Raw genomic sequence first — 25099 nt, forward strand, 5'->3', positions numbered from 1 at the left:
TAATTGAGCCCACTTCAAGAGTATAGTGTATTATAAAATTTGTGAAACAATGCCTTTTTTATTTTTTTTTTTTTTATTTTTTTTTAGCTTCATCGCCCCAATCTCTGCCCTGGGCAGGGCAGAGATTTGTATAAATGAGCAATTGGCCTGTTAGGCATAATTGCAGGCAGTTCCCTCTGGGACCACTACACACAATTAGGACTACAGGTGTTGGCCAAACCAACCTTTGGTATAAGTCTGTACCACACAGTTTTTGGTAGCGAGCTGAGCAGCCAGGCTCATCTCAAGAGTGAATGTGAGCAGTACAAGTAGTTGCACAGAGGCCTTTCAATTACAGTGGTTCAAGTAGACACTTGTACTCAAGGTTTCTTGGTAAAAACACTTAGTAATTTATTACACAATCATTTAGAAAACATTTCACTAGAAGAAGACAACTTAATATTATATGCCCATACACTTCAATACAAAACTGTAAGCTTTTGAGACAGTTTGTGCTCCCCTGAAATAGGAGCCAAAGGGAAGTTCAGTTACTTAGCAGAGAGCAAATAGGATAAAAGTAAGTAGAATAGATCACATATACTTTCTAGGCAGTGCAAATAGTTTCAGTTCACCAGAGGAGTTCAATTCAAGTCAATAGGGAAGGCCAAAGTCAATGGGCTGGTGTTCTGGATAGGAAAGAGCAGTTCTGGTATCAAACGGTAAAGTCTTTGCAAAAGTTATCAGAAGTAGTTTAGATGAAAAAGGATAATTTGTCGGGTCACAAGCTGATTAGGCCTGCAAGTTGGGAAAGGTTCACGAACTTTCACCGCGAAAGTGGCGTTCTCTCAATCGGGTTGGCACAGTACCTTTTTATGAAGAAACAAATGTTGCTGAAGTCGTGGTTCCTAGTAGGTCCTGCAGATCTTGCTGTTCTGAGCCTCAGTCGTGGGGACAAGAGAGAGGACGTCGGGGGACTCCTGCACTGCACGGGATCGTTGAAGAAAGCAAACAAGATGGAGTCATTTCATTTCCAGTAGCTGTAGATTCAAGAACACAAACTGGTGTCCCTCTCCCTGGTTAATCCTACCAGCCTTGAGAATGGTATGCAGGTGCCTTATGAGTTGATTGGTCCCACCAAATCAAAGGAAGAAGCCGTCCTTGAAGGAGCTTCAATGTCAAATGGAGTTTGACAATTCGGATCTGCAGGAGGGCTTCACCGGGCAAACCAACGGTCCAGGAGTTGCAGCAGCCGTCCTCTTCCAGCTAACCTTCGGTTCTTTCGTTCCAGTGGTCGACTCTGCTTTTCAGTCCAAGAGACTCGCCTTTTAAACAGTTTTTTCCCTTTCATTCCAGCCTAGCTGTCACTGACCCAGCAGGGTGGCTGCCGTTGCCGGATGGACAGCCAGCCAATCACGCCAGAGTGAATTTGGGTCTCCTAGGAGACTAAGCACAGGGAGTTCCGGGCACCTCCCTCACTTATGAAGCCTGCCAAAGGCACACAAACAAAGGGACCAAACCTGGCGGGCAGAGACAAACACTAGAAGGACCTTTCCAAAAAGAAACGGCGACAAAAGAAGACCGGGACCTGTTTAAACAAAGGGGCTTAAGGCGCCATCTTGAAAAAACATGGCTCCCATGATTTTTAGCTACTGGTGTTCGCGGTCTGGAAAAAACATGGTAGTTTGTTGTAAAACCACTGCCACCAGCCTTTTCAATAGGAAAGGGTAGCATTTGACTGCTACATGAGTAGACACGGGATACTATGTAACCCCTCCAGCACTCCATTGTAACATGGTGTGTGCTGGGTCTATGAATTTGGAAAGACTAGTAAAGTCAATTTCACTTTACATTCTCTGGGAAACAGTAGTTTATCCGAGAGAAGGCATATTTACACCTTTGGGAAGTCTAAAAAGACATTCCTGTGTCACTGCACTGGAGGTGCTGTTACACGCATGAAAAGTTGATGCATATGGAGTTATCTAAAACTCCATAATCAAAGAACACAAATGTAAAACACACATCAAAATACATACTCTTTCCAGGAAAAAAAAATCAAGTCCTCAAAATCCAGCAAAGTTGCTGGAGGTCACTAATGTGAAGGGAATTCGCACTTTTATGAGAATTCTCCCTAACAGCCTGTTGTCTGAGGAGGTGAGCGTCAAGCCTCCCTGGCACATTGCATTTCTCATAATACCCATATCTCAGACGTGGCAAAGTCTGCTCTGCCCTTTGCGCCCTAAGAAGCTTCAGTTGACTCCTTGCCTTGCGTGTATTTTGAGGTTCCTTCTAGTTGAGGTGTCACTAGATTCATTGTCTGCCTCTTTAAACTCCTTTAAAAGCACTTGTTGTTCCAGTCCCCTAAAGCACTTCATTGCGCCCGCATTGGAGATATTGGGGTGAGCTACAGCCTTAAGGGCATCCCAATGGGTTTGTATGACGTGTCAGCAGGGTTATTTTTTAAATGGTCCCTTATCCCCCCTTTAGTTCTGTAAACATACTGTGTCACTTAAGCAGAATGGTACAGATGAATAGGAACACCCTTTTGCATACTATTCTCGCACCCTTGCTACCAGTGAAGTCTACTACTCCGTAATTGAGAAGGTGCTACTGGCCATTAAACAGGTTGCTCATGTAGGCCCTTACTCCTGGGAGCTATGCACCAGTTCGAAGTCTGACTGACCACAAGCAGAAGGTGTTGTGAAGAGAGGCAAATGAATGGGTCATTCATTATGTTGGCCCCTCCCCTGTCTCGATATTATAGAAATTAAATGTGTAGATCATTTATGGCATCTGCCTCCTCCCCGCTGCCATACCACAGATGCGAGAGGCACTACTCATTAAGGCAACCCTACCCCGGATGGATCGAAGAGGAGTTGAATTTGCAGGCTATGGCAGATATGAAAATGCTTGTAACCAAGATGACAAAATCCAATGACGTCGCTGCTCGAGCTAACACATAGATGCATTAGACACAAAGCGCATCCACCACGAAGATGCACAAACAGTAGGTCAAACTGCATTTAGACATGAAGAATAGGATTGCTTCCAATAGACAATAGAAAACATATGCTCCATATATACGCTGAAACACAAATAAGAATAAGAATAAAGCGTGCTTAACACAGAAGCACAACAAGAATAGGTGGCCATTTTAAATGAGATGGATGATGCAACTACGTTTGAGTGAATGGGAGACTTCAAGAAACTTCGAAACTGCAGGGGACCCGATTTGCAGAGTTAGTGGAAAAGTCAGACCTGAACAGCCCAGACAATATTTGCACAGCCCTTGCCAATGTTACTGTGGAAGGAAAGGTTTGCATCGGCACCCAAGAGAACAGACAATAGTTCCCAAGTGCTAGACACATTTTTCTTAGATTAAGCAAAGAAACACATAATGTTGGAAGGTCAGATTCCCATTGGCTCGGGCTTAATATTGGGAAGAAAATAGCTCTAACAAGCCTCTAGCCGTCAAAGGGTAAAGACACACACATTAATAAGTGTTAATGATTTATCACCCTGAAATGGTTGCACTGCCATAATGGGGACCATTGACTCCTTTACTAAGAAGGTACATTTTTCCCCACTGGCTGGTATATTTTCTGCTCCATAGATGGCCAACCTCTTCCTTCTAGATATCTTTAATTTACATGAACTGCCCTCTTCTATTATCACCGATGGAGGGTCTCAGTTCAGCTCTTGATTTTGGTCTCCACTTTCCAAACATCTAGACATTGACAGAGCATTATACCTCCCCCAGACCAAACTGACAGACAGAGACTTAAGCACACCATGGAACAATACCTTAGTAGTTTCTCTACTGCAGGCCAAGGTTATTGGGTCTTCGCGTATATCAATACTATGCACACTGCCATCAAGATGATTCGTCCTGTTTGATCTACTGAATACATCCCAGTTCACTTCCTCTGTCTGCTCTGCAACAGATCTTCCGTCTTTGGACTCGCTCCCAACGAACATAACAAAGAATTATAAGGAAACCTATCACAATCTCAAATGGGCTAGAAGAAAGACAAATTTGTATGCTGATACACAGAAAAACTGGAATGTGACATTGGTGCGAAGGTGTGGCTTTCCACAAGATAACTTCCCCGTTGGATTTGTCCTCCCAAGCAATCACCTTGTTATTTAGGTCTGTTTCCCATCGTAGCCAAGATAAATCCTCTGGCTTTCAGATTAGTTACCCATGGCCTGGAGATGCATCCACCCAGTTGTTCACTCCTCTTTACTTAAGTCATGCCTCACAGATGGGTTCATCAGAAGTCTTCTTTCTTGTCCCAAGATCCAACCTCAAATCTAAGGTCCAGAGGAATGCAAAGTCTCTAAGATCTGTGACTCAAGATATTTCCGAGGCGGTCTTCTATTCTTCGTAGACTAGAAGGGATACCATCCTTGGGAAAGGACTTGGGAACCAGCTTCCCACATCCATGAAATCCATGAACCTCGACTACTGGAGGTTCCACTCGACACATACGTGGAAGCCTGGATCCCCTCAGACGAAGAGCGGTTCATACTGTCATTGTGGCCTGCTGGTCGCTCTGATACCATTGATCCTGGGGACGCTGATTAGTTCCAACATGCTACACCAATAATGCCCTGTATCAGTCTAGTGTTTTTCCAAGATGACAAGTGCCATTGCCTCTCCGTCCTCTCTTGACACCAGAGCATGGGCTGTACTCTGTGTTTCACAACCCTCGATTGCCTTAGGTCTATCACGCTCCCATTTACTCTTTTGTTTTCCCTGCTGTGTTATCCTTTCTGCTGCTGCTCAGCCTACCTTGTTTTCTCGTCCTACCTCCTTCAGATTTCTCTGGTGCCCTTTCTGTTTTTCGTCCTATTTGAAGCTGCCTTTGCTCCTGCATCAGGTGGACATTCGTGCACATAAGCCGCCCAGGAGGTTTTTCTGCCAACTGGCTTTACCCCCTGATTGCAGGTTCGACCCTCTGGTTCCCCCTTCGCCTGGAACTGTTCCAAGTAGGTAGGCACAGTGGCGACAAGTAGGGATCATCCCTACCACTCATCGCAGCACCTGCACTCCAGATTAAAGGAAGTCACCCAGGAAAGATCATCTAGGAAAGTCCGTTCATCAGATAAAGGACCTCAAAAGGAGCAGTCCCGAGCTGAAGATGAGGTCTAGTGGAAGCCACAACTTTGATAAGCAGTGTTATTGCCTCTGAATATTTAGCTTGGGTGGTGGTTTTTTTGATCCTCGCAGTTGTAAGTCTGACAGACCTGGTGATTTCCCTGGGAGTGTTCGGCTTGGAGCTAAATTGCGTAATAAAGATGTTCGGCATTGGCGAGGGTCTTAAGTAGTGTCTCCGTGGCATTCTAAAATCCTCCTCCGACACCACTAGTTACCTGTTGGCGGACCACTATTGCATAGTCTCTTGCTTAGTAATGCATGTATTCAGTCTTTCAGTACAGGAGTACTTAATGCTCACCCCACTTCCCCCAGCTTTCCTCATGAGGGGAGTAGTGAAATATGCTGCACAGCCACTACTATGGCTTCTTGTTGCCTCTAGGTGTCTGGTTGTCTTATTGGGCCCAAGTGCATGTCCCTTTGTCAGAGTCCTATGAAGAAATGAGTAAGATAGCCGTTAGTCCAGAGAGTATCTTCATTTGCTACTCCTTTCCCCCACAGTGCTATTTGTTAGGGGGAATTCTCTCTTTAGGCTGAATTTCCTAACCTAGTGAGTTCCCCGGCAGCTTTGCTGAATTTCTGGAGTTTGGTTTTTTCTCCTGCCAAGAGTGAGACTCTTTCTCCCACTCTTGGACATGATTTATGGTGTTCCTTTGACTGTGTGTGTTTTATGGGCTATGGGGTCCTTTACTCCATAGGGTCTCATGTGTTTTTACTATGTGTGTTACACAGCACCCTCCGTGCAGTGACACAGGGGTGTCATAGTGACACCCCACCATAGACTCCATACCCTGGGACTGACTACTGTCTCTCAGGGCATGTAAAGTCACCATTGGCTTTACTAGTCCCAAATTATTAACAGAAACCGGTACAAACCATCATATTGTGGACGTACTGGTCGGGGCAATTCGATTGCCCCGGGGTCTGTTAGTCGAGGGGGCACGTCTCCGTCCCCCCTGATCGAGTTTTGGCTGGTGGCAGTGGATACTACTTTTTATATTCGACCGCGAATATATCCCTATGGGATTTTCCCATTGTTCGAGGCTACCAACTTTAATTATTTAATTCTCATAGCCTCGAACATACCGCCGGTTTATTTATTTAATATTAATTCGCCGGTTGGTATTTTTTGCCAGGACTCGATTCTAAAATGGCGTTTGTGTTCTCTTCTGTGACTCCAACCCAAGTCGAGCCCTTTGTTCCACTTTTTGGCGGGCTTCTCTACAGAAGCCTCCAAAAGTGGTGCCACTCTGTCTGGGTACCACAGGGGGTGCGGGAGGGGGTTTAGGCACCCTGGACTGAGTTACCTTGGTAACTCAAGTCGCACTCTTGTGTGATTGGCCCAAGTGGTGAGCCGGCCAGGTCACCACTTAGCATGTTTGATGGACAGCTAGGCTGAGTGAATGGGGGTGTGCTGCATAAAAGCAGGGCTTTGGGGACTGGAACTTCAGAAGTCGCCACAGGACCTGAGAATCCGACGAGGGAGAAGCTGAGCCGACCTACCACGACGACACCACCGGTGGAGCCCTGCGGAACCGACTTGCCACTTCCCGACGACAGAGATCTCCCCCCGGCTGGAGAGGCTTCTTCCCTTGACCTGTGTGCACAACCAGTTTACCTTCTTTTCCTCGCATCCCAGGATGTCTTGTGGTCGAATTGCCCGTGCCAAGCACCCCGGCAACCGGATAGCCACTTACCACTGGACCGCGAATAAAAGGACCGCTCCTTTTACCTGAGAACTCCGCGGCTGGTTTCTTCCCTGGCAGTGCAACGGACTCCTGTCTTCCTCCCCGACGAGATCCTCTCTTCCCCCGGACGAAGCACCGACTTACATCCGCTGCCAGGAACAACTGCCCCCGCTGGAGTATTCTCACCACTTTAAGGTACCGTGTCCGCCAGGCCTCCCTTTCTAAAGATTGCTACAAGGTAATAATAATCCCTTAACCTTCTGGACTGGGCTGGCCGCCTTGACCATCTAACTGGTCCCTTTCTTTTGGTCCAACTCTTTCTGAACATTTTCAAAACTTTTGTGCACTTCAACCGTGTGACCTTGGACACATTTCGTTCTGATCCTCTTAAAGTGGATCTAGCCTTCTGAACTCTAACTTCACGGTTTTACTTTGCCTTCCTCTCTCTTTCTGTTCTTGTGAAAGTGTTGGGATCTGTTTCAAATTATACTATGCTTTTCTCTCCCTTTTTAAAACGAATTATTAGAGTGCCATCTGCGTTAAACGCTCACCACTGTCTGAAAATAAGTGGGGCTTTACTTAAGACTTGTCTAATATTCTTTTAAGGGAGTGTATATCTTTTAGTGACCGTGTTTTTGAACTGCTTAACATTAGTGCCTGTGTGTTTTACTAGATGTGGTTTTAAATAAATAATTATCTCTTTTACACCAAGCTCTGGTCAGTGTTTACTTGTTCTACTGTGTTCTTTTGACCTATTGTGAATACTCTGTATACTGCCTAACTCTTCAGGGTAGTTTGACTGCTCAGCCACAGCTACCAAGTGAATCTGTGTGGCACAGACTGCTACCAAGTGGGTTTACTGCCAAACACCTGTAGTCTTAAATCTTTTGCAGTGGCCCCAGAGGGAACTGCACAGGTTTCTGCCTAACACTATTCTATTGAACAGTCCCTTGGCAGCCCCATCTGCTCTAGGACCGGCTTAATCACGTAGGGCTGGGTGACACCATCCTCCTTCCGTTTGGTTCATCCCCACCTTTGTAGAATGTGGTTTAGGTCTGGAGAGCTGCTGGGGTGACAAGTCCACAGCTCCCTTGTCCTGGTGTGATGATAGTGCTATTCCCATTGGTGACCTCTGACAAAGCTGCCTGTGACCTGGGGGCACGAACGACCCAGGAGTTTATCCCTATTAGAGAGAGCTCCAATCACCTACTCAAAGGGATCCTGACCTTTGCAGGTCTTTGTAAAAGAGGCTGCCGGTAGCGGTGAAGGAGAATCACTTTGCATCTAAATGTCTGGAGCGTGGACTGGCAGGATCTCTGACCTGTTGTGCACTGGGCCATGGATTGGGAGCACAAGTGCCCACCCCTTCCCTAACCGCAGCTACCCCCACCTCAAGCAGTACCTGTGAGGAAAAACAAAGTTTTCTGATGGCATCAGTGAGGGGGGTCCGCCTGGGTCATTTCTGCCTCGGCTTCCCCACAGTCCTCACAGACGTTTGGCTTCCTCACAGGTCACCAATGTACAATCTCAGATCAGAAACTGCTTTGTTCTTTTTCAGCTGCATATCATCTCTAGGGTCCAGGTACACTGTCTGAAGTTAATGTCTTGCTTGTCTGGCTGCAGGGTCCTTAATTGCTAACCCTGCCCATCCAGGAAAGAACAGTAACCTTGGACTGCTCCTTTAGGCGTCCGTCTGCAAATTCTAAGTTCGTCCTACTCCAAGGTTATTTCTTTGACTGACTAGCATTGGGGGTCTTGATTTTGTGGTAACTCTAGCAGCCCATGAGCCTCACTGTAAAATTATATTTGGACTTTGTAGATATTTTTTAACACCATCTCATCCTGTTGCTTCACATATGTCTTTTGCTTTGTAGATGTAAAGTAGTAGACTGTAGTCGGAATGCAGGGTTCACAAGGTAGGATTTATTGCTGTGTTAACCTTTCAAACAGTCTCTCATTATATTACAACAAAACATGCTTAAATGTGGCTCAGCAGGCTTGCTCAGGAAAAAGGTGAATCAATTCAGAGTTTGCATGAATGTCCTCTTAACCTTTGCTCCTCTTTGAAAGAAAAATATCAGGTCACATAAATTCCCGAAATACCCCCCCCCCCACTAGCTTTCCATTCCTTCGGCAGCTGTCTAAATTGGGTTTAAAAAAAACGAAAAAACAACCAGAACCAGAGGGTAAACCTACGGAAACACTGTCCTTTGAAAATGGTTTACGGCCAGATTTTCCTTGTCAGTGAATCCGCTTCGGTAGTGTTTCCCGGCACTGCCGCTCTTCGAGCCTCTCCTGGCGGAGAGTCTGCCTCTTGATACGGATCTCCGCGATGCCGAGCCTTCAGCCTCCTAGTACGCCCAGTGTACATCACCTGGGGATTCCTCCCACTTCTCTGTGGTCTCCGGCCAGTGCTGCTGCTGTAATGAGAGACACCTGATGAGTTTCCCGGGGCTTCTTTTAACTCATACTTTGCTCGTGCCCTCCCCTCAGCTTCCACCCGACGTTCCTGCCCACTTCCCACACCTGCAGCCAGCTTGCCTTCACACCTCCTCCCTGCTCCATGCACTATTTGTCCATTCCAACCTGTATTGCTATGGGGGTACCTGTCACTGTACCGCATGACAGGGCTGTATCTATACCGCTTCCCTTTGTTCATTTTATCTTTTCCCCCACCTGGTCTCCATTTCCCGTGGTGGTTTATGGGACATGTAGTTTTGTTCTGTCCTGCTGATGTAACTTTTTGGGTGCTGGGTCTGAAAGTTAGAATTAGAATGGGGTTGTTTTTTTATCTCCATTGCCTCTTTGACCTCCTCACAGTAGATAATACTTTGCATAAGTTTATATTAAGGAATATATTTTTACATGTATATTGTGTGGACATTCCCTTCTTGTGTGCTTGTCAACTGTTGAACTGTCCTCACCTTCTGCAGAGTTGCCTTGACTGTACACATTTATTTCTGCTTGAAGTGTCAGGGTAACTCGGAGGACACTTACTGTATACGAGTGGGGTGTTTTATCTGGCCTTTGAACATAAGGGTTAATACAACTCTAAAAAGAGTACTTTGGTTGAAAAAGAACAAAGAATTGCCTTGCAGAAAACCCTATAAAGAGATACCTGCAGCATAGCTTCCAGCAGGATCCTCCGCAAACAAATGTATGTATTACAGCTCAGACTGTAGCACTAGCACTTTTAGGTGAGCAAATGCACCCATTGACAACATGGGGAACGTTGGGATTGTCCCTACCCCAGCAGCATTCCGGGCTACCAAGGCAGCAAGTTTTTTAAAGAATTGGCAAAGCCAATGGGTCTGGCTTTGTAAATTCAGATTTATTTTTTGGTTTTGTCCCATGGTGCTGAGAAGGCTTCAAGAAAAGAAAACGCTGCAATTGTTAGGAAAGATTTTCTTTTTGCATCTTTGTTTGCTTAGTTTTTTTTCATCCTCTCCTGATTTTTTGAAGTTAAGTAAAGTCTTCAGCTTCACTTCCCCTGCCTTTGGCTCATTGTTATGGAGAAACTAACTAGTTCTTCAGTACAGAAAAACGTTGATTCTTTTTTGCATTCTTGCATTTTTACCAATTGCACACGAGCACCTTACAGTGCAGTGCAATGGGGATACTTTGTATCTCCCTAACTTTTTTGTATTTGCGATTTTTGGTTATTTTCTGTGCCTAAAGACAAGCTGGTGTCAGCACTTACGTTTGCACTGCTTTTGCTTTATTTTTATCGTGCACACTTGCATTTACCATGTCTGCCTACTAAAAGTGGCTAGTGGCAAAAATAGCCGTGCCACAAGACCTTTGCTTGTTCTTTGGCCGTATTGTTGTTTGGCCTTCCTCCTGCATTGCCAGGTCAGGAAATCCCATATAAGGTTGTGCATTCGCCCGGTTAAGCTGCTGCGTTCGCAGGCTTGTGCTGCCTTTGTGTGTTTGTTGCTTAAGAAGAGGGTGGGGGATGATCTAGTCCCACACCACATCTTTGGTGCTACAGAGTCTGAGTGTGGGGCAATAGTGATACCAGTAGTTGTCCCTGATTGTACAGTTTGAATAGTACAGATCCTTACCGTTGGTGGGCTTGGACTTACTTCCAGCCTACATTTTGGATAATAGGACTCCTACAGCCATTTCTTCAGATCAGCATTGTAGCCAAGTATCCATCATAGAAGAACAGCTGACTGAAGGTCCAAAGGTGACTCGTGAATAGGACTGGCATCCCTTCCTGCGTCTGGCCCGGTGAAGCCCTGTTGAACTACCTGATCTCAGAAAACCCTGAGCGTTGCTTCAGCACTTGGATTAGTGGGACCAACGATTATCAATGCCTTCTCGAGGATCCAGCCGGCCTCAGCCTTTCGATCTTGAGCTACTTCGCTAGAACCGTCACTGTTCCATGGTTGCACCCGGAACATTGGTAGTTCCTAGCTCGTGCCACAAGTAGTCTTCCCTCCAAAATCTAGCATCCCAGCATCAAGGGATCCTGTCCTAGAGCCCATGACCATAATTGGAAGGACACCTGTTGTCGCTGGAATTCAACTTCCCCGTACTGTGAAGTGTCCTGATGAGGCCCACATCACTGTTTCTTTCATGTCTTTGTTGCCAGAGGTTGCATCTTGCTGCTGTACCCAACCAGAAGAATCCTTGCACCTGCATCTCCTGGGCACCTGTCACCAGAACCAATGGTGGGAAATCCACATTCCAGTCCCCCAGTCCTCCCATCCTTCCCCCATTAGCCCTCCCCGATCCATAAAGTAATTTGGGAAAATCTGAATCGGGGGGATGAGAAAACACAGTTCAGCTGTCCTCCTTAATGTAACATTGGGAACAAGGCCCTTTGTCTCCCAAACTTCCACTACCTTTTGGTCATTCACCATGCGTTGTAACTTCTGAAATAAAAAAGAACCATTACTTACATTAGTAACATTGTTGGGAGAGTATTTTCATCCACCAACAACACAAGTAAAGTGTAACTTTGTTTGAGAGACTCCTTTCTGTGGAAAAACATTTTGGCTCCTGTGACTTTTGGGCACAAGGCCTCATTCTTCTTAGGGTTGGGACTGCTTAAGTTAGGGAATTAACTTGTTACTTGGTTTAGTTTATTTATAGAGCGCGGCCGAACCCTCGGGTAGCTGGGCGCATAATCATGTGGACAACATAGTTACATATCGTTGCGTGAAATCATAAGAAATAGGTACATGCATTCAATGTTGCATAGAAAGGTACAATGAGAGTAGCAAATACAGTGGATCGTGAGGACCGGGTTACATTATGGTCCGTTTCAGGATACGGTTAAATCATACGGTAGGAATTGGTGGAGACAGGCAAGTGCGTAGAGGAGTGGCAGCGTGTTGGGTAGAGAGCCAGGATTTCACCATGGCTCTAAATGGCCAGAAGGAGGCTTCCGATCTGAAAGCGAGAGGGAGTGTATTCCAGAATTGAGCTGCAAGAAGAGGGAAGCTGGAGCATGCTGCTGTTTTTTAGATTGAATTTGGGGATCTTTAGTTGGTGCACGTAGGGAGTTCTGGTAGGTCTGGAGGTGCTGTGTCTAGCGAATTTGTCAAATAGGTAGCGTGGGGCAGTTGGTGATAGGCACTTGTGTGTAATGACAAGGGTTCTTAACTTAATTCTGTCGCGGATGGGGAGCCAGTGGGCTTCTTTGCTGGCCGTGGAAATATGAGCCTTACGCGGGAGGTTAAGAGCGCATCTTAAGGCGTTATTTTGTAGAATCTGGAGTCTATTCAGATTTTTTGACGTGGAGCCCAGGAAAAGTGTTACAATAGTCTAATTTAGACAATATCGGCGCTCTAGCTAAGGTGAGACAACTGGAGGAGTATAAAAATGGTCTGCATGCATTGATAAGTTTACTAGTGTAGCTGGTAGATGAGATGGTGGCATTTATTTGTTTTTTCAGTGATAGCGTGGAGTCGAGATACACACCAAATGTTTTCACCTCTTTGGATACTTTTATAATGTTGCCATCAATGGTGAAGGATTGGTACCTGGAATCCAATTTATTGAGGCGGGCCTGGGATCCTACGATAAGTAGTTCTGTTTTATCATTGAGGCAAAGACTATGTGTGGCCATCCAGGCTTGAATTTCTAGGTAGATTTCGTGAAGCTTTGCAACATCTTTTTCATAGCAGCCAGTGAGTGTGATGAGGACCTGGGTGTCATCAGCGTAGTTGGTGTAGGTGACACCCAGTTCGTCAAGGCGGTCAAAGAGGAGTTTAGTGAAGATGTTGTAAAGTGTAGGAGAGATGCAGGAACCTTGGGGGACTCCACATTGGATTGGGATAGGGTCAGCAGCCGCTGAAGGGGCGAAGACCCTAGTCGACTTGTCAGACAGAAATGACTGAATCCAAATGGTGGCATTCTGGGAGAATGCGGCAGCCAAAGAGGTGTTGAGTAAGGATCTGGTGATCAACCAGATCAAAGGCAGCAGAGAGATCCAACAGGAGCAAGATGGCCAGATTGCCCTTGTCTTTGGCTTCATCCATTTGGATTTTTAGATCCAGGAGGGCGGTTTCTGTCCCGTGCCTAGGTCTAAAGCCGGATTGTCGCAGGCTTAAGAGGTTATTTTCTTCCAAATGTTGTTGTATTTGGAGGTAGGCTACTCTGTCTAATATTTTGAGGAGAAAAAGGACCATTGTGATAGGTCTGTAATTTGTGGGGATGTTAGGGTCTAGGTTGGGTCTTTTGAGAAGGGGCAGGACCCACGCTTCTGTGAGATTGTTGGGGACCACTGGATTCTTAAATGAAGAATTGATCAGTGAAGTGATGAAGGGAGCTAGGTCTTTGGCTCTGTCCTTGATGACGGAAGCAGGGCACAGGTCACCTTTACAATTAGTGGTTTAAGGCTGGCGATTATCTTAATTACTTCTTCCTCAGTGACTGGGGAGAAGTGAAAAGGAGGGCAGTTGGGAGTGGTGAGGTCTTTTTTACTATTGAGGTAGTCTTTGGCGGCAAGGTTAGCTTTTTTGTTTTCAACCTTAGCTTGTAGCAGGGCAGTTTTGTTAGAAAGGGCTAGCTGGATGTTATTACACCATGCTTTGTCTTTAGTACAGTCCTCTGTGGGTGGTAATGGTGATTCAAGTTCTCTTAGTATAGAGAATCGTTTTTTTGTGCCAGATTTAGCATTGAGTATTCTCCTATTGTAAATCTCTTTTTTGGCGTTTAGGATAGCAGATTTGTAGGTGGAGGCAGCTGTAGAGAAATTATCTTTTGTGGAAGGAGAGGGAGCTTTTCTCCAGCTAGTTTCCGCAGCTCTTTTGATGTTACGGAGAGCCTTTAGTTCTGCAGAGAACCATTTGTTGGTATGGGCTATGGGTTTGGCTTTACGTTCCTTGAGTGGGGCTATCTGGTTGAGGGCTAGTTCCATCGTGTTGTAAAGGTCTACCAAGGTAGCGGGGTTGATATTCTGTGAAGGGAGATTGGATTTGGTGATGGGCGTAATGAGTGGTCTAAGGTTATCTATGGTGGTGATGCGATTGTTTCTGGAGATTTTGTGGTGTCCTGGAAGGTGGTGTCGTTCTGGGAGCAGTTCTGGGTAATGAGAAGGTGATAAGGTGATGATCGGTCCAGACACAGTGTGATGTGTGTCAGTGAGAGGTTACAGTTAGCATCTGCTAGCCAGTCTAGGGATCTTCCTTTTGTGTGTGTTGGCTTGTTAATGTGTTGAGTGATGCCTAGGTGAGTAATGTACAAAATGGGGGGACTTTTTTGGCCTCACTCTTAGACCTCCGCGACTCAAAATAATTTTCCAGCTTTTGTGTGTCGCAATGGTGTGCGCAGGGAACGAAGACACAGAGATCCCCTACTTAGTTTGTCAAAAATGAGGAAAATGAATTCTGCACTATTACTGCGCCACAGATAGGGTTTGAGTATCAGTCAAAACTATTGTCTTCCATATTTTGAGATATATTTATTAGTAGCACATAGTGATAACACATGTTTCGGCACCCTTGGCGTGCCTTTTTCAAATCTGGGCATAAGATTAGTATTTCTATCATTTGTTGTTCGAGAAAGCTCTATTAACATATTTGGAAAAGTAGAAGTATGGTGTCCCATCAGACTCGTAGGTGTTGCTGGTGCTCTAAATTCAAGTTTCCTGCATCACGCGTCGTGCCCTCTAGGGACACGACGCGTGATGCAGGAAACCTGAATATGGAAGTTTGATGGATAGTTCGGCTGAAGGAGGGGTTGTGTTAGATGCTTCTCTGATGTTTAGGTCAGATTTAGCAATGATCGCCACGCCTCCTCCTACTCAATTTTTCCTGTCAGCACGGATAATGTTATAGTTATCAGGGGTGGCTAATGCTAAGGTAGGACCAGTAGCTGGGTGGAGCCATGTTTCTGTTATGGCTATGAAGACAAGGTGGTTAGAGGAGATGTCAGCCACATCGGTAGTGTGGGCTACCAAGGAGCGGGCATTGATGAGGGCACCCTTGATGGGAGAGTTAGAGGGGTTAGCTTTCGGTTGTGGCAGTGTGTAGGGCGTGGTGCAGTTTTGGCCGATTATGGGGTCGATATGCGGTGTCTGTTGCCTGAGAGGTGTAGGGCAAGGTATGAGGGGTGTTGCCCGAGATTCCTAGTCTGGATGGAGACTGCCCTGGTGGGTTTGTAGCTCAAGCTAGTGCGGTGGCTCAGTCTATCGTTTCTGCGCTTGATGGGTGGGGCTGCACTCTGGTTGATAGTAGTAGTTGGTAGAGTGAAGCGAGAGCCTAGTCGTGAATTCCTTAGAGGTGTAGGGCAAGGTATGAGGGGTGTATGCGGGCGAGTGAATCTATTTATCCATTCCACTGGGGATAGATGTTCTGTGTAGAGTGGGGTGTTCATGTTGGTGCAGTTCTGAGGTGAGATATTGTGGAGTAAAGGGAGAAGTGTTGCCATGGTCAATGTGGCTTCTCTTAGGGTGGCCATCATAGGAGAAGGACTCAGAAGTAGTGGCAGAGGGTGGGGGCGAGGGTCTGGCAAGTGGATAGCTAGCAGGGGGTATCTGTGTAGGGATATTGGCTGTGGGGAGCTTCTGCAGCGCTAGGCAGGGGCATAGGACAGTATATACAAACAGTAGGTACAATCAAAGGCCGGGCTGCGTATGGCAGGCATATGTTTAAAAGCAGATGACTCGGGTGCAGTGGGGTAACACCTAGGTTCAAGATAAAAGCAGTTGACTCAAAAGCAAAGGTGTAACACCTAGATTCAAGATAAAAGCAGTTGAGGATAAAGGCAATTGACTGACTTGCAATGGGCAATATCTAGGCAGGGACCGAGAGGGCAGTATAGCAGTGAAAGTATAGTTTAGGTAGTATAGGCAGTTCACAATGGCGGCTAAGAATACAGTGTAAGGGGCCAGCCATGTAGATTAACTTCGTTTTTAGTTCCATATGCAGGCACTGCATCATTACTGTAGTTAACCTACTTACCTGTTTGCTGAATGGGTACAGTGGACGTCACACTAGGGATAGTATTACTGGCACTCCTGTGTCGACGCCCATTTTCAAGTTTCGAAAAAACAAACTGTAATACTCCGCAGCTTCCACTAGATGTCGGCCTATGCACAGCATGTGAATCTAAGCAGATACAAGCATCAGAAATACGATTACGGTGAGTAATGTATCCCATATTTGTATCATATAGCGTATTGTCTGTTAATAGTACCTTTTTCATGTTTCAGTGTGCGCAGAAGGCCTAGAATAAATAACTGTATTTTTACGCTTGCCTGTGTAAATTGAATTATTTTGTGCTGTACTGTATGGACTAATTTGAGGACCTCTGAACTCTGAATCCCACTCTATTTGGAATAGTCTTGACTGCTCTCCACGTTTACCTTGATTGGGCTTTCCCCTGTTCACTATAACTAGGGTGGCCACCTAAACTCTGTCCAACAGGCCAAATTCTTAAAATCCATCCCAACACTGATAATGCCAGCAACATTTCTGCACCATCTGCTCTTAAAAAGCATGACGTCAAAGATCTAATGCTTCTGTGACCAGAATCGACCTTGTGCAGTGCTTTCTCCCCAGGATATTCAGGGACCAGTTTTATCACCACCTCTGAACACGTTGGTGCCCCTTTGAACTTCAGGCCTGGTCTACGTACCATGCCCCTGACATAGGAAGAGTGCACCCTTCCAGAAGCATAGCTTGGCTGGCACTGGACCCGTTGTTCGATGCATGGACCATCCAGTAGGGCAATTGCCCCATTCTTCCACCGCAGGGACCTCCAATGACTTATCCTGCAGTCCTTTGTTCACACTGCCAGCCTGTGACCACTAGGGTTTTTATTGTACATTCATGTACCTGAAGCTTCTTTAACCCTATTTCTTCATTGAACCCTTATCAGTGGTCTTACCTGACTTCATTGTGTATAGGTGCATTATAAAAACCCAATGAAAAAGAAAAGTGGTCCTACCTGACTTCACCCAAGTCCTGAGTTTGTTTCCTACCGGACCAGGATCCTTTGATCGACCTTCTCCATCCAACAGACAACCACAAACTCTCTGGCTGCAAGTTAGGATGCCACTCTGCAGGATCTTATTTCAGGAGACTGGTACTTCTTGTATCGCTGCACTTTGAGGTTCCTTGGGCTCTGCAGTTGACCCTGTCCAAGCATAAGACAACTGCAACACCTCTTGCTGAAGCTCAAAGGACACTTTCCTCTGCAAGTTTGACAGCTATGCTACTTCAAAATATTGTATTCAGTTGGATCTCTTGAGAGCGATAAGACACACCTGTGGGCCTTTTGGTGTAGCATTGAGAGTGCTTTTTTAGACACCTGACCATCCAATCATTAATATAGCATCTGCTACTGCTTTGTTCAGAGCTTCCCTCTGCCATCTTTGTGATTGTGGTGTGTCCCTAGATCTGCTATCAGGTAATATTGTCCCCATATATATGGTCGCCATACATAATGTCGCCAGGAAAAGGTTGTGGCAATGTTATATATGGGGACAAGGGGAGCAGGGGTTGCTTGGGTGTCCCCCGCTCCCTTTGGAAAAAAAAAGTTGTTGTGGGTTGTGGGGTGTTGCATGTAATAATGTTGCCACACAAAACTGGCAACTTTTTTACCAGGCGACATTTTTGCAGAGACATTATAACATGGAACCCTAGATCCCTTCAGTGGTGTCCTCCTATCCGTATTTGGGATTTCTTTGAGCTTCTACATGCCATGTGTCTGTGTGCAGACCTACATTTTATGGCATTAACCTATATTGCAAACCACTCTGCCAATCGGGGTTGACTTTTAATCTAAAGCTATCGACATTTATATTGTCTTCAGTGGGTTTAATTACTGAAGGAACCTGTGAGCCTCTCCAAATGTCCTAGTAGATTTAATTGCACGCAATCCTTTTTTTATGGCTCTGTGCAGTCCTGCTTTTCGGAATGTTTTCATGATCATGAAAAAGTTACTTTGCTACATAATTTTGTTAAAGGATATATTATTACAAATATTGCGTAGAGATTCTCTTATTGGTAATTTGGAAGTGTTTACTGTAACTTTTTAATCATTCTTCTTCCAAAGAGTTTAACAGCTCAGCCATACTACAGCTTGGAGAGTCTGAATTACTCAGTGACTCTGTACGTTAAGTAGGTTGGTATATCTGGGCTCTAGAAATGGAGCCTAAGAAAAATCACCCTTACATTGGGTAAGAGTTTAGTTTAGTTTATTATTTGTAGGGCGCGCCAGGCCCTGGAGCATCAGGGCGCACAAGACGAGAATATGCTCAGCTTTGTTACAGGTACAATTACATAAGAGTGGTCGATGTGGTGAAGTGAGACGAATTCCCAGAGCATTAGAATCTGGACTGTCTGTGAATTCGTATTCTGGCCAAATGACATACAATAAACATTTGCGCTTATGTTTTTTTTTACATGTTTTGTCTTTTTATTCTCTTCTCCACAGGCCATGTGCGATAAGTTTGTGACAAACACAGAGGATCACTTTGTTGCAGGGCAAACTGTGATGGCAAAGGTAACAAACACAGATGAAGAGAAGAAACGTATCCTACTGAATCTGAAGTTGTCTGAATGCCGTCCAGATGACTGTGCCGCAGGAAGCTTCTCCTTGCTTAACCAGTGTATCAAGGAGATAATCTTTGTGAGAAACATTATGAGCAGCAGAGGTAAGGACGTTCTGTAGGCCTCTGTTTAGCCTGACAATGTTCGTGCTTTGCTGTTTATTTGCTTTTCTTAATTATGTCGGCTCTTCTGCCTTTCCCTTAACCATTGTGAAGCCAGAATTCCTAATTTTGGTGATTCTAGGCCCATTTTCTTGCACCCCCTACGTTTTTCTTTTTCTCCTCTATTGCTGACTTATTTTGGGTGGCCCAAGGGACTTCTCCTGAAGCCCCCTTGCCATTGTAAGCCCTTTTCCTTTTCTTGAAGCATATGCTCCTGGGTCACACCCTTAAGGCTCCAAATCTATGGGTGCTTCACAGGCACCGCAGTTTGGCCCTACGTTGCTGACTAGTGCTTTGCCAGGGTGCAAGTCATTTTATTGCATTGGTAGCCCAATGTACCTCTTTGGTAGCCTTTGGGTGTTGCTTGTTTTTTTCTCCTGCTGTTTTGTATTTTAGGGCTTCTTTTGTTCAGGGCAACTTTGAGGTAGGCCTGAAATTGCTGCTCTAGCCATGCGGCTATTGTTGGTGAAGAGGAGAGAGTGAACATATTGGTATGTGTGAGGTTCTGTGCGGATTGGTGGGAGAACCCTATTTCAGATTACCTTTTAGTGCCCACTGACCTGACCATATCTTTTCTAGAGGTTTGGAGCATTGGTTCGCTGGGAGAGATTGTCAGTCTAGCGCAGTTTGTTCTGATTACCACGCTTGGCAGTGTCATCAGTGTTGCGAGGCCCTATTCCTAATCTTTATTGGGTTAAGCGAATTGCAGGTCTATAGTCGTCCCTGTGTCTCGTTGAGTCTGCCATTGTTTAGTCGGAAGATACCTTCTCATTGTACAGTTAAATCCAGTTCTGTTCTATCAGACTTACGAGGCCTAGCTAGGTTTGATGACTGGTGTTCAGTGGACCCAGGGACGAGCAACCGCCACTATGGTCATCCCTCTGTCTTGTTGGATATGTAGATTTCTTATAGGATTACACATTCTCAGTGTGCATTTACTTCAGTTCTGTTCTATCTGACGTATCAGTACATCCTAGGTATGAAGACAGGTACTCGGTATGCCCGAAGGTCAAGCAACAGATGTAAGTGATGTCTGTACTGGCAACATTATGTGCACTGCGGGTTAGTGTTCCTAAGCTGCTGCGCGTTGAGAGTATTGATGACAGGCAGAAGCACCTCAATGTCACTTGCAGGAGCTTGCCTTGCCACATTCCTCACCTGATTCAGAGTGTATACCCTTGATGGAACAGAGCCAGTATATTGCTGAAGCTCAGGTATAAGTGCCAGTGGGCCCATGTTTTAGGTCCCGGGTAATAATTTATCGCGGGTGGATGATTATTCCTGTCGTAGTTTATGGTTTGAATTGCTGAATATCTAATCTATCCAATTGAAACCCATTGCTAATCTTCCTAATAAGTCTAACACATTTCCTGCCCCCAAAATACATTTGAGTGCAACACATTTCATTTCCCGCAAAATAAATCCTAAATCCTGCATGACGTCTGCCCCTCAGTATACATATAGGTGCAACACATTTCCTTCCACAATTCAGTACAATGGCCAACTATGAGGTCTATCACAATGGATGACTATGGAGGATAGCACAATTCCACTCTGAGGACAACTATGTCTGCACCGTTTACAGAGTAGTTAGTAATAGTGTAAGAGTGGCTGGATTTCTGGAGCACATTAATGATTGTGCTTCCCGCCCGTATCCCCTTACGATGGCTAATTACAGGGTGTGGCAATGTTCAACACAAATTAGCTATGGTGCTGAAACATAACTAACTATGGGGTGCAGCGCAGTTCTGTCGCAGAGCGCAGCAGGGGCATATAACAAAGCTATACCAACATTTCAGGCGCAAAGTATGGCTATCGTATGTAATTTAGGCTCCATCTAGGCTAGAGTATAGTTATTTTACACACTTAGACTGCGTGCCAAAACGGCTACCTTACACAGTTAGGCATGGTAACAGGTAATAAGTGTAGTGGGGTTTTTCTGGAGTAGAGTAATGGTGGTACTCCTCACCCAGACCACTTACCCGTCGCTGTAGGTTGTCTGTGTCAGGTATCCAAGGCAAACCAGACCAAACATGGAGTGGCGCTGCTTCCTCGGGAGCTGCCCTTTGACTCTGGCCCTTAGCTGAGTGCTGCCCTTGGAGGGCTGGTGATGAATGGTGTTTCTTGGTTATGTGGCCAAGGACACACGCCAATCGGAGGGAGTGAAAGCAGGCTGCAGCCCATGGATTTACTAACTGCAAGCCAGGGAAACTACTGACAATACACAGGCACACCAGCAGAAAAAACAATTTGTAATTTCCACTTCTCCAGCATTGGATCTTTCATGGATTAACATGCTTAGAATATTCCCCGTCGTCAGGCTGTGAACCCTCGGTATCTTTATTAAAGCGTTTTCCATTGGAAAAAACTCAACACTTTTGTGTTATATTGACGTCCTTTTGGGATGCTTACGCATGGCCCAATAGGACATACAGTATAAATAGCCCCGCCCCCGCGGCTCCCTTCAGATTTGAACCGTCTCCAAAGTAGTCTGGATCACCTCATGTTTCTACACTTTGTTAGGTTGTACTTTCTTTCTCAATGCCGGGGAAAGCGTTTTTCCAGCTGTGTGCCACGTGTGGAGAGAAGAAAGTTTGAGGGGGACGGGCACATGGATTGCCTTTATTGTCTCTACCCTCATCACTCTGCGGACACCTGCGAGATCTGCAAGAGGTTCTCGCAAAAGACGTTGAAGGACCCTAATTGGCGTCTAATATCGTGGCTGAACGAAGGGGCCTTGTTAGGGAGAATTCTGTGTTTAGGCTGAATTTCCTAACCTAGTGAGTCCCCCAGCAGCTTTGCTGGATTTTTGGGGTTTATTTCTTTCTCCTGCCAAGAGTGAGACTCTTTTACCCTCACTCTTGGACACGATTTGAGTGTCTCTTTGATTCTAGATGTGTTTAATGGGCTATGGGGTCTTTTACTCCATAGGGCTTCATGTGTTTTTGTGATGTGTGTTACACAGCACCCTCAGTGCAGTAACACAGGGGTGTCATAGTGACCCCCCAGTATAGACTCCATACCCTGGGACTGACTGTCTCCCAGGGCATGTAAAGTCACCATTGACTTTACATACCCTGGGACTGACTGTCTCCCAGGGCATGTAAAGTCACCATTGACTTTACTAGTCTCAAATTCTGAACAGAACCAGTACAAACCATCATATTGTGGACGTACTGGCCGGGGCAATTCGATTGCCCCGGGGTCTGTTAGTCGAGGGGACATGTCTCCGTCCCCCCTGATCGAGTTTTGGCTGGTGGCAGTGGATACTACTTTTTATATTCGACCGCGAATATATCCCTATGGGATTTCCCATTGTTCGAGGCTACCAACTTTAATTATTTAATTCCTATAGCCTTGAACATACCGCCGGTTTATTTATTTAATATGAATTCTCCGGTTGGTATTTTTTGCCAGAACTCGGTTCTAAAATGGCGTTTGTGTTCGCTTCTGTGACTCCAACCCAAGTTGAGCCCTTTGTTCCACTTTTTGGCAGGCTTCTCCACAGAAGCCCTCCAAAGTGGTGCCACTCTGTCTGGGGTACTTAGGAGGGGTGGAGGGGGATTTAGGCACCCTGGACTGAGTTGCCTAGGCAACTCAAGTCGCACTCCGTCCTGATTGGCCCAAGTGGTGAGCTGGCCGGCTCACCACTTAGCATGTGTGAGTGACAGCTAGGCTGAGTAAATGGGGGTTTTCTGCATAAAAGCAGGGCTTTGGGGACTGAAACTTCAGAAGTCGCCACAGGACCTAAGAATCCGACGAGGGAGAAGCTGAGCCGACCTGCTACGACGACCCCACCGGTGGAGCCCTGCTGAACCATCTCACCACTTTTCCCAACGACAGAGGAGATCTCCAGCCCGGAGAGCCTTTTTCCTTCGACTGGTGGGGATAACCAGTCTGCTTCCTTTTTCGCTTCCTGGAACATCTCGTGGCCGCCTTGCCTGTGCCAAGCACCCCAGCAACCGGGATACCACGTTTTACCACTACCGCGAATCAAAGGGTAGTACCTTTAACCGGAAAACTCTGCGGCTGGTTTCTTCCCTGGCAGTGCAACGACCTTCATCTTTCCTCCACGTCGAGATCTTCTCTTCCTCTGGACGACGCCGCGACTTGCACCAGCTGCCAGGAACAACTGCCCCCACTGGAGGATCCTTTCCACATAAGGTACCGTGTTCCGCCTGGCTTCCCTTGCAACCGACTGTACGGGGTAGATTTAGCCCACGGCTTTGACCCTGGGTTAGCCTGGGACACCCTGGCTAAACTTTTCTGAGCCTAACTAAAACCTTTCCGAACTCCCTGCAAGGCTTTTTAAGCCTGTTGTCATTGTGTGATCTTGGGTGCATTTGTGCCCTGCTCTCCAAGAGTGGGCCCGGCCTATGGACTTTGGCTCACAAGTAACTTTTGACTTTCCTGCCTTGCTTAAGAGCTCCTAAGTATTAGTGTGGTGTATTTTCCTACTTTCTGCCTTTTTCCCTCCCTTTTTCGTTAACTTATTGGAGTTCCATCTATAGTTAAGCGCTCACCTCTGTCTGGAAATAAGTGGTGTTAACTAAGACTTGTCTGATAAGGAATAAGGAGTGTATATATATTAATAGTAATTGTGTTTAGAGTGATTTACAATAATAGTGCTGGAGTGTTTCAATAAATGTGTTTTTAAACAAATAATTATATACTTTGATACCAAAGCGCTGGTCAGTGTTTGCTTGTGCTATTGTATCTGAGTGCCTATTGTGTATACTTTGCATACTGCCTAACTCTTCTTGAGGGAAGTCTGACTGCTCAGCCACAGCTACCAGGTAAATCTGGGTGGTACAGACTGCTACCAAGTGGGTTTACTGCCAACACCTGTAGTCTTAAATCTTTTGCAGTGGTCCCCAAGGGAACTGCACAGGTTTCTACCTAACAGGCCTACCCTCCATCTGTGGTAGGATCGGTGCGCAGACCCCTGTAGTCCCTTGCCGGTCGGTGTCGGCGAGCCTCCGGCGAATAAGCCGTGGCCTACGGAGAAGAGTCGTTCCTCTTCAGGGACGAAGGACGCTCCGTCGTCAAAACATGGTCGTTTGTACCAAGGCCATAAGCCAGAAAAATCTTCGTCTTCATCTACTTCAAAAAAGGATGGAAAGGACCCTTTTTAAGGCGCTCCTCCTCAGGAGACTATCATAAGTCTTCCTCGAGTAGGGAATCTTCAAAACACCGGCCTAAAGACTCAAAAAAGGCAGGATCTGCGCCACAACTGCCAGTGCCATTCAAGGGAGTCCATTCGTCGACTGCTTCTATACAGTCCACACAGTCAATCCCTCCGGTGGCGTCTGCGACACCAGTGGCGGCGATCGATAAGGGAGAAGTAGAAACTCCCAGGTTTTCATCGTCGACGGTGGGCCTGCTAGAGACTTGGCAACTGACGGTGTATGACACAGTTCTGTCGGACACACTATTACAGCAGGAGTCTACGCTATCGGTGTCGTCGATGGAGGAGGAGCGGGAACAGGTTGTTCATCCAACAGATCTCGGCTTACAGGACGTTGGCCCGTCGACTACGTCAGGGATCCAAGGTCCTCGTACGTCTTCTCTACTAAATCCACAGTCGATGTTGTCTTTACAAGTTTCATCTACGCTGCAGTCCCTCTTAAGCCAGTTGGATGCAAGGCTTCCTCCTATGGGTGGGCCTCCGGTGACACCCCTCGTCGACGCGGCAGGCCCTGCTCCACGTTCAATGACAATGACTGAGTTGCTGCTCTCCCGTCTGGTCAGTGAAGAACCTCCCCGTTCACATCCAGAAGAGGGTGAGCTACAGGACTCTGAGTCGGATCAAGATCCCAGGGACTCCATCTCGGACATTTCATCATCGCCGTCAAGAGACCCTACATGGGAATTGGATGGAGGAGTGGAAGCTCCTAGAAGCCCGGCACAGCAGTCACCTCCAGATGACATCGGAGCCTTTCATGCGATGATGCCGAAAGCCTGTGTTGAATTTCGTCTGACCCCATAGGAAGAAAGGAAGAAATGCTTTTTAATTGACCATATGGGGAAGAGAAGGAAGTCGATCTTCTCGGTTCCGATTCTGGACCACGTTTGGCAGGAAGGCTTGCGTACCATGGCCATCCA

At 46.2% G+C, this 25099-nt stretch overlaps 1 protein-coding gene across 1 annotated transcript in view; it reads left to right on the forward strand.

Moving 5' to 3' along the window:
- PDCD11 (programmed cell death 11) overlaps positions 1 to 25099 on the forward strand; it is a 1291633-nt gene that overhangs the window by 536093 nt on the left and 730441 nt on the right. The window contains exon 17 of the mRNA XM_069611704.1: positions 18718 to 18937. Coding sequence (XP_069467805.1) covers positions 18718 to 18937 — 220 coding nt within the window. The remainder of the gene's footprint in view (positions 1 to 18717; positions 18938 to 25099) is intronic.

This window comes from Ambystoma mexicanum, chromosome 8 (assembly GCF_040938575.1).
Source record: "Ambystoma mexicanum isolate Mex_15411 chromosome 8, UKY_AmexF1_1, whole genome shotgun sequence".
Taxonomy (NCBI): domain Eukaryota; kingdom Metazoa; phylum Chordata; class Amphibia; order Caudata; family Ambystomatidae; genus Ambystoma; species Ambystoma mexicanum.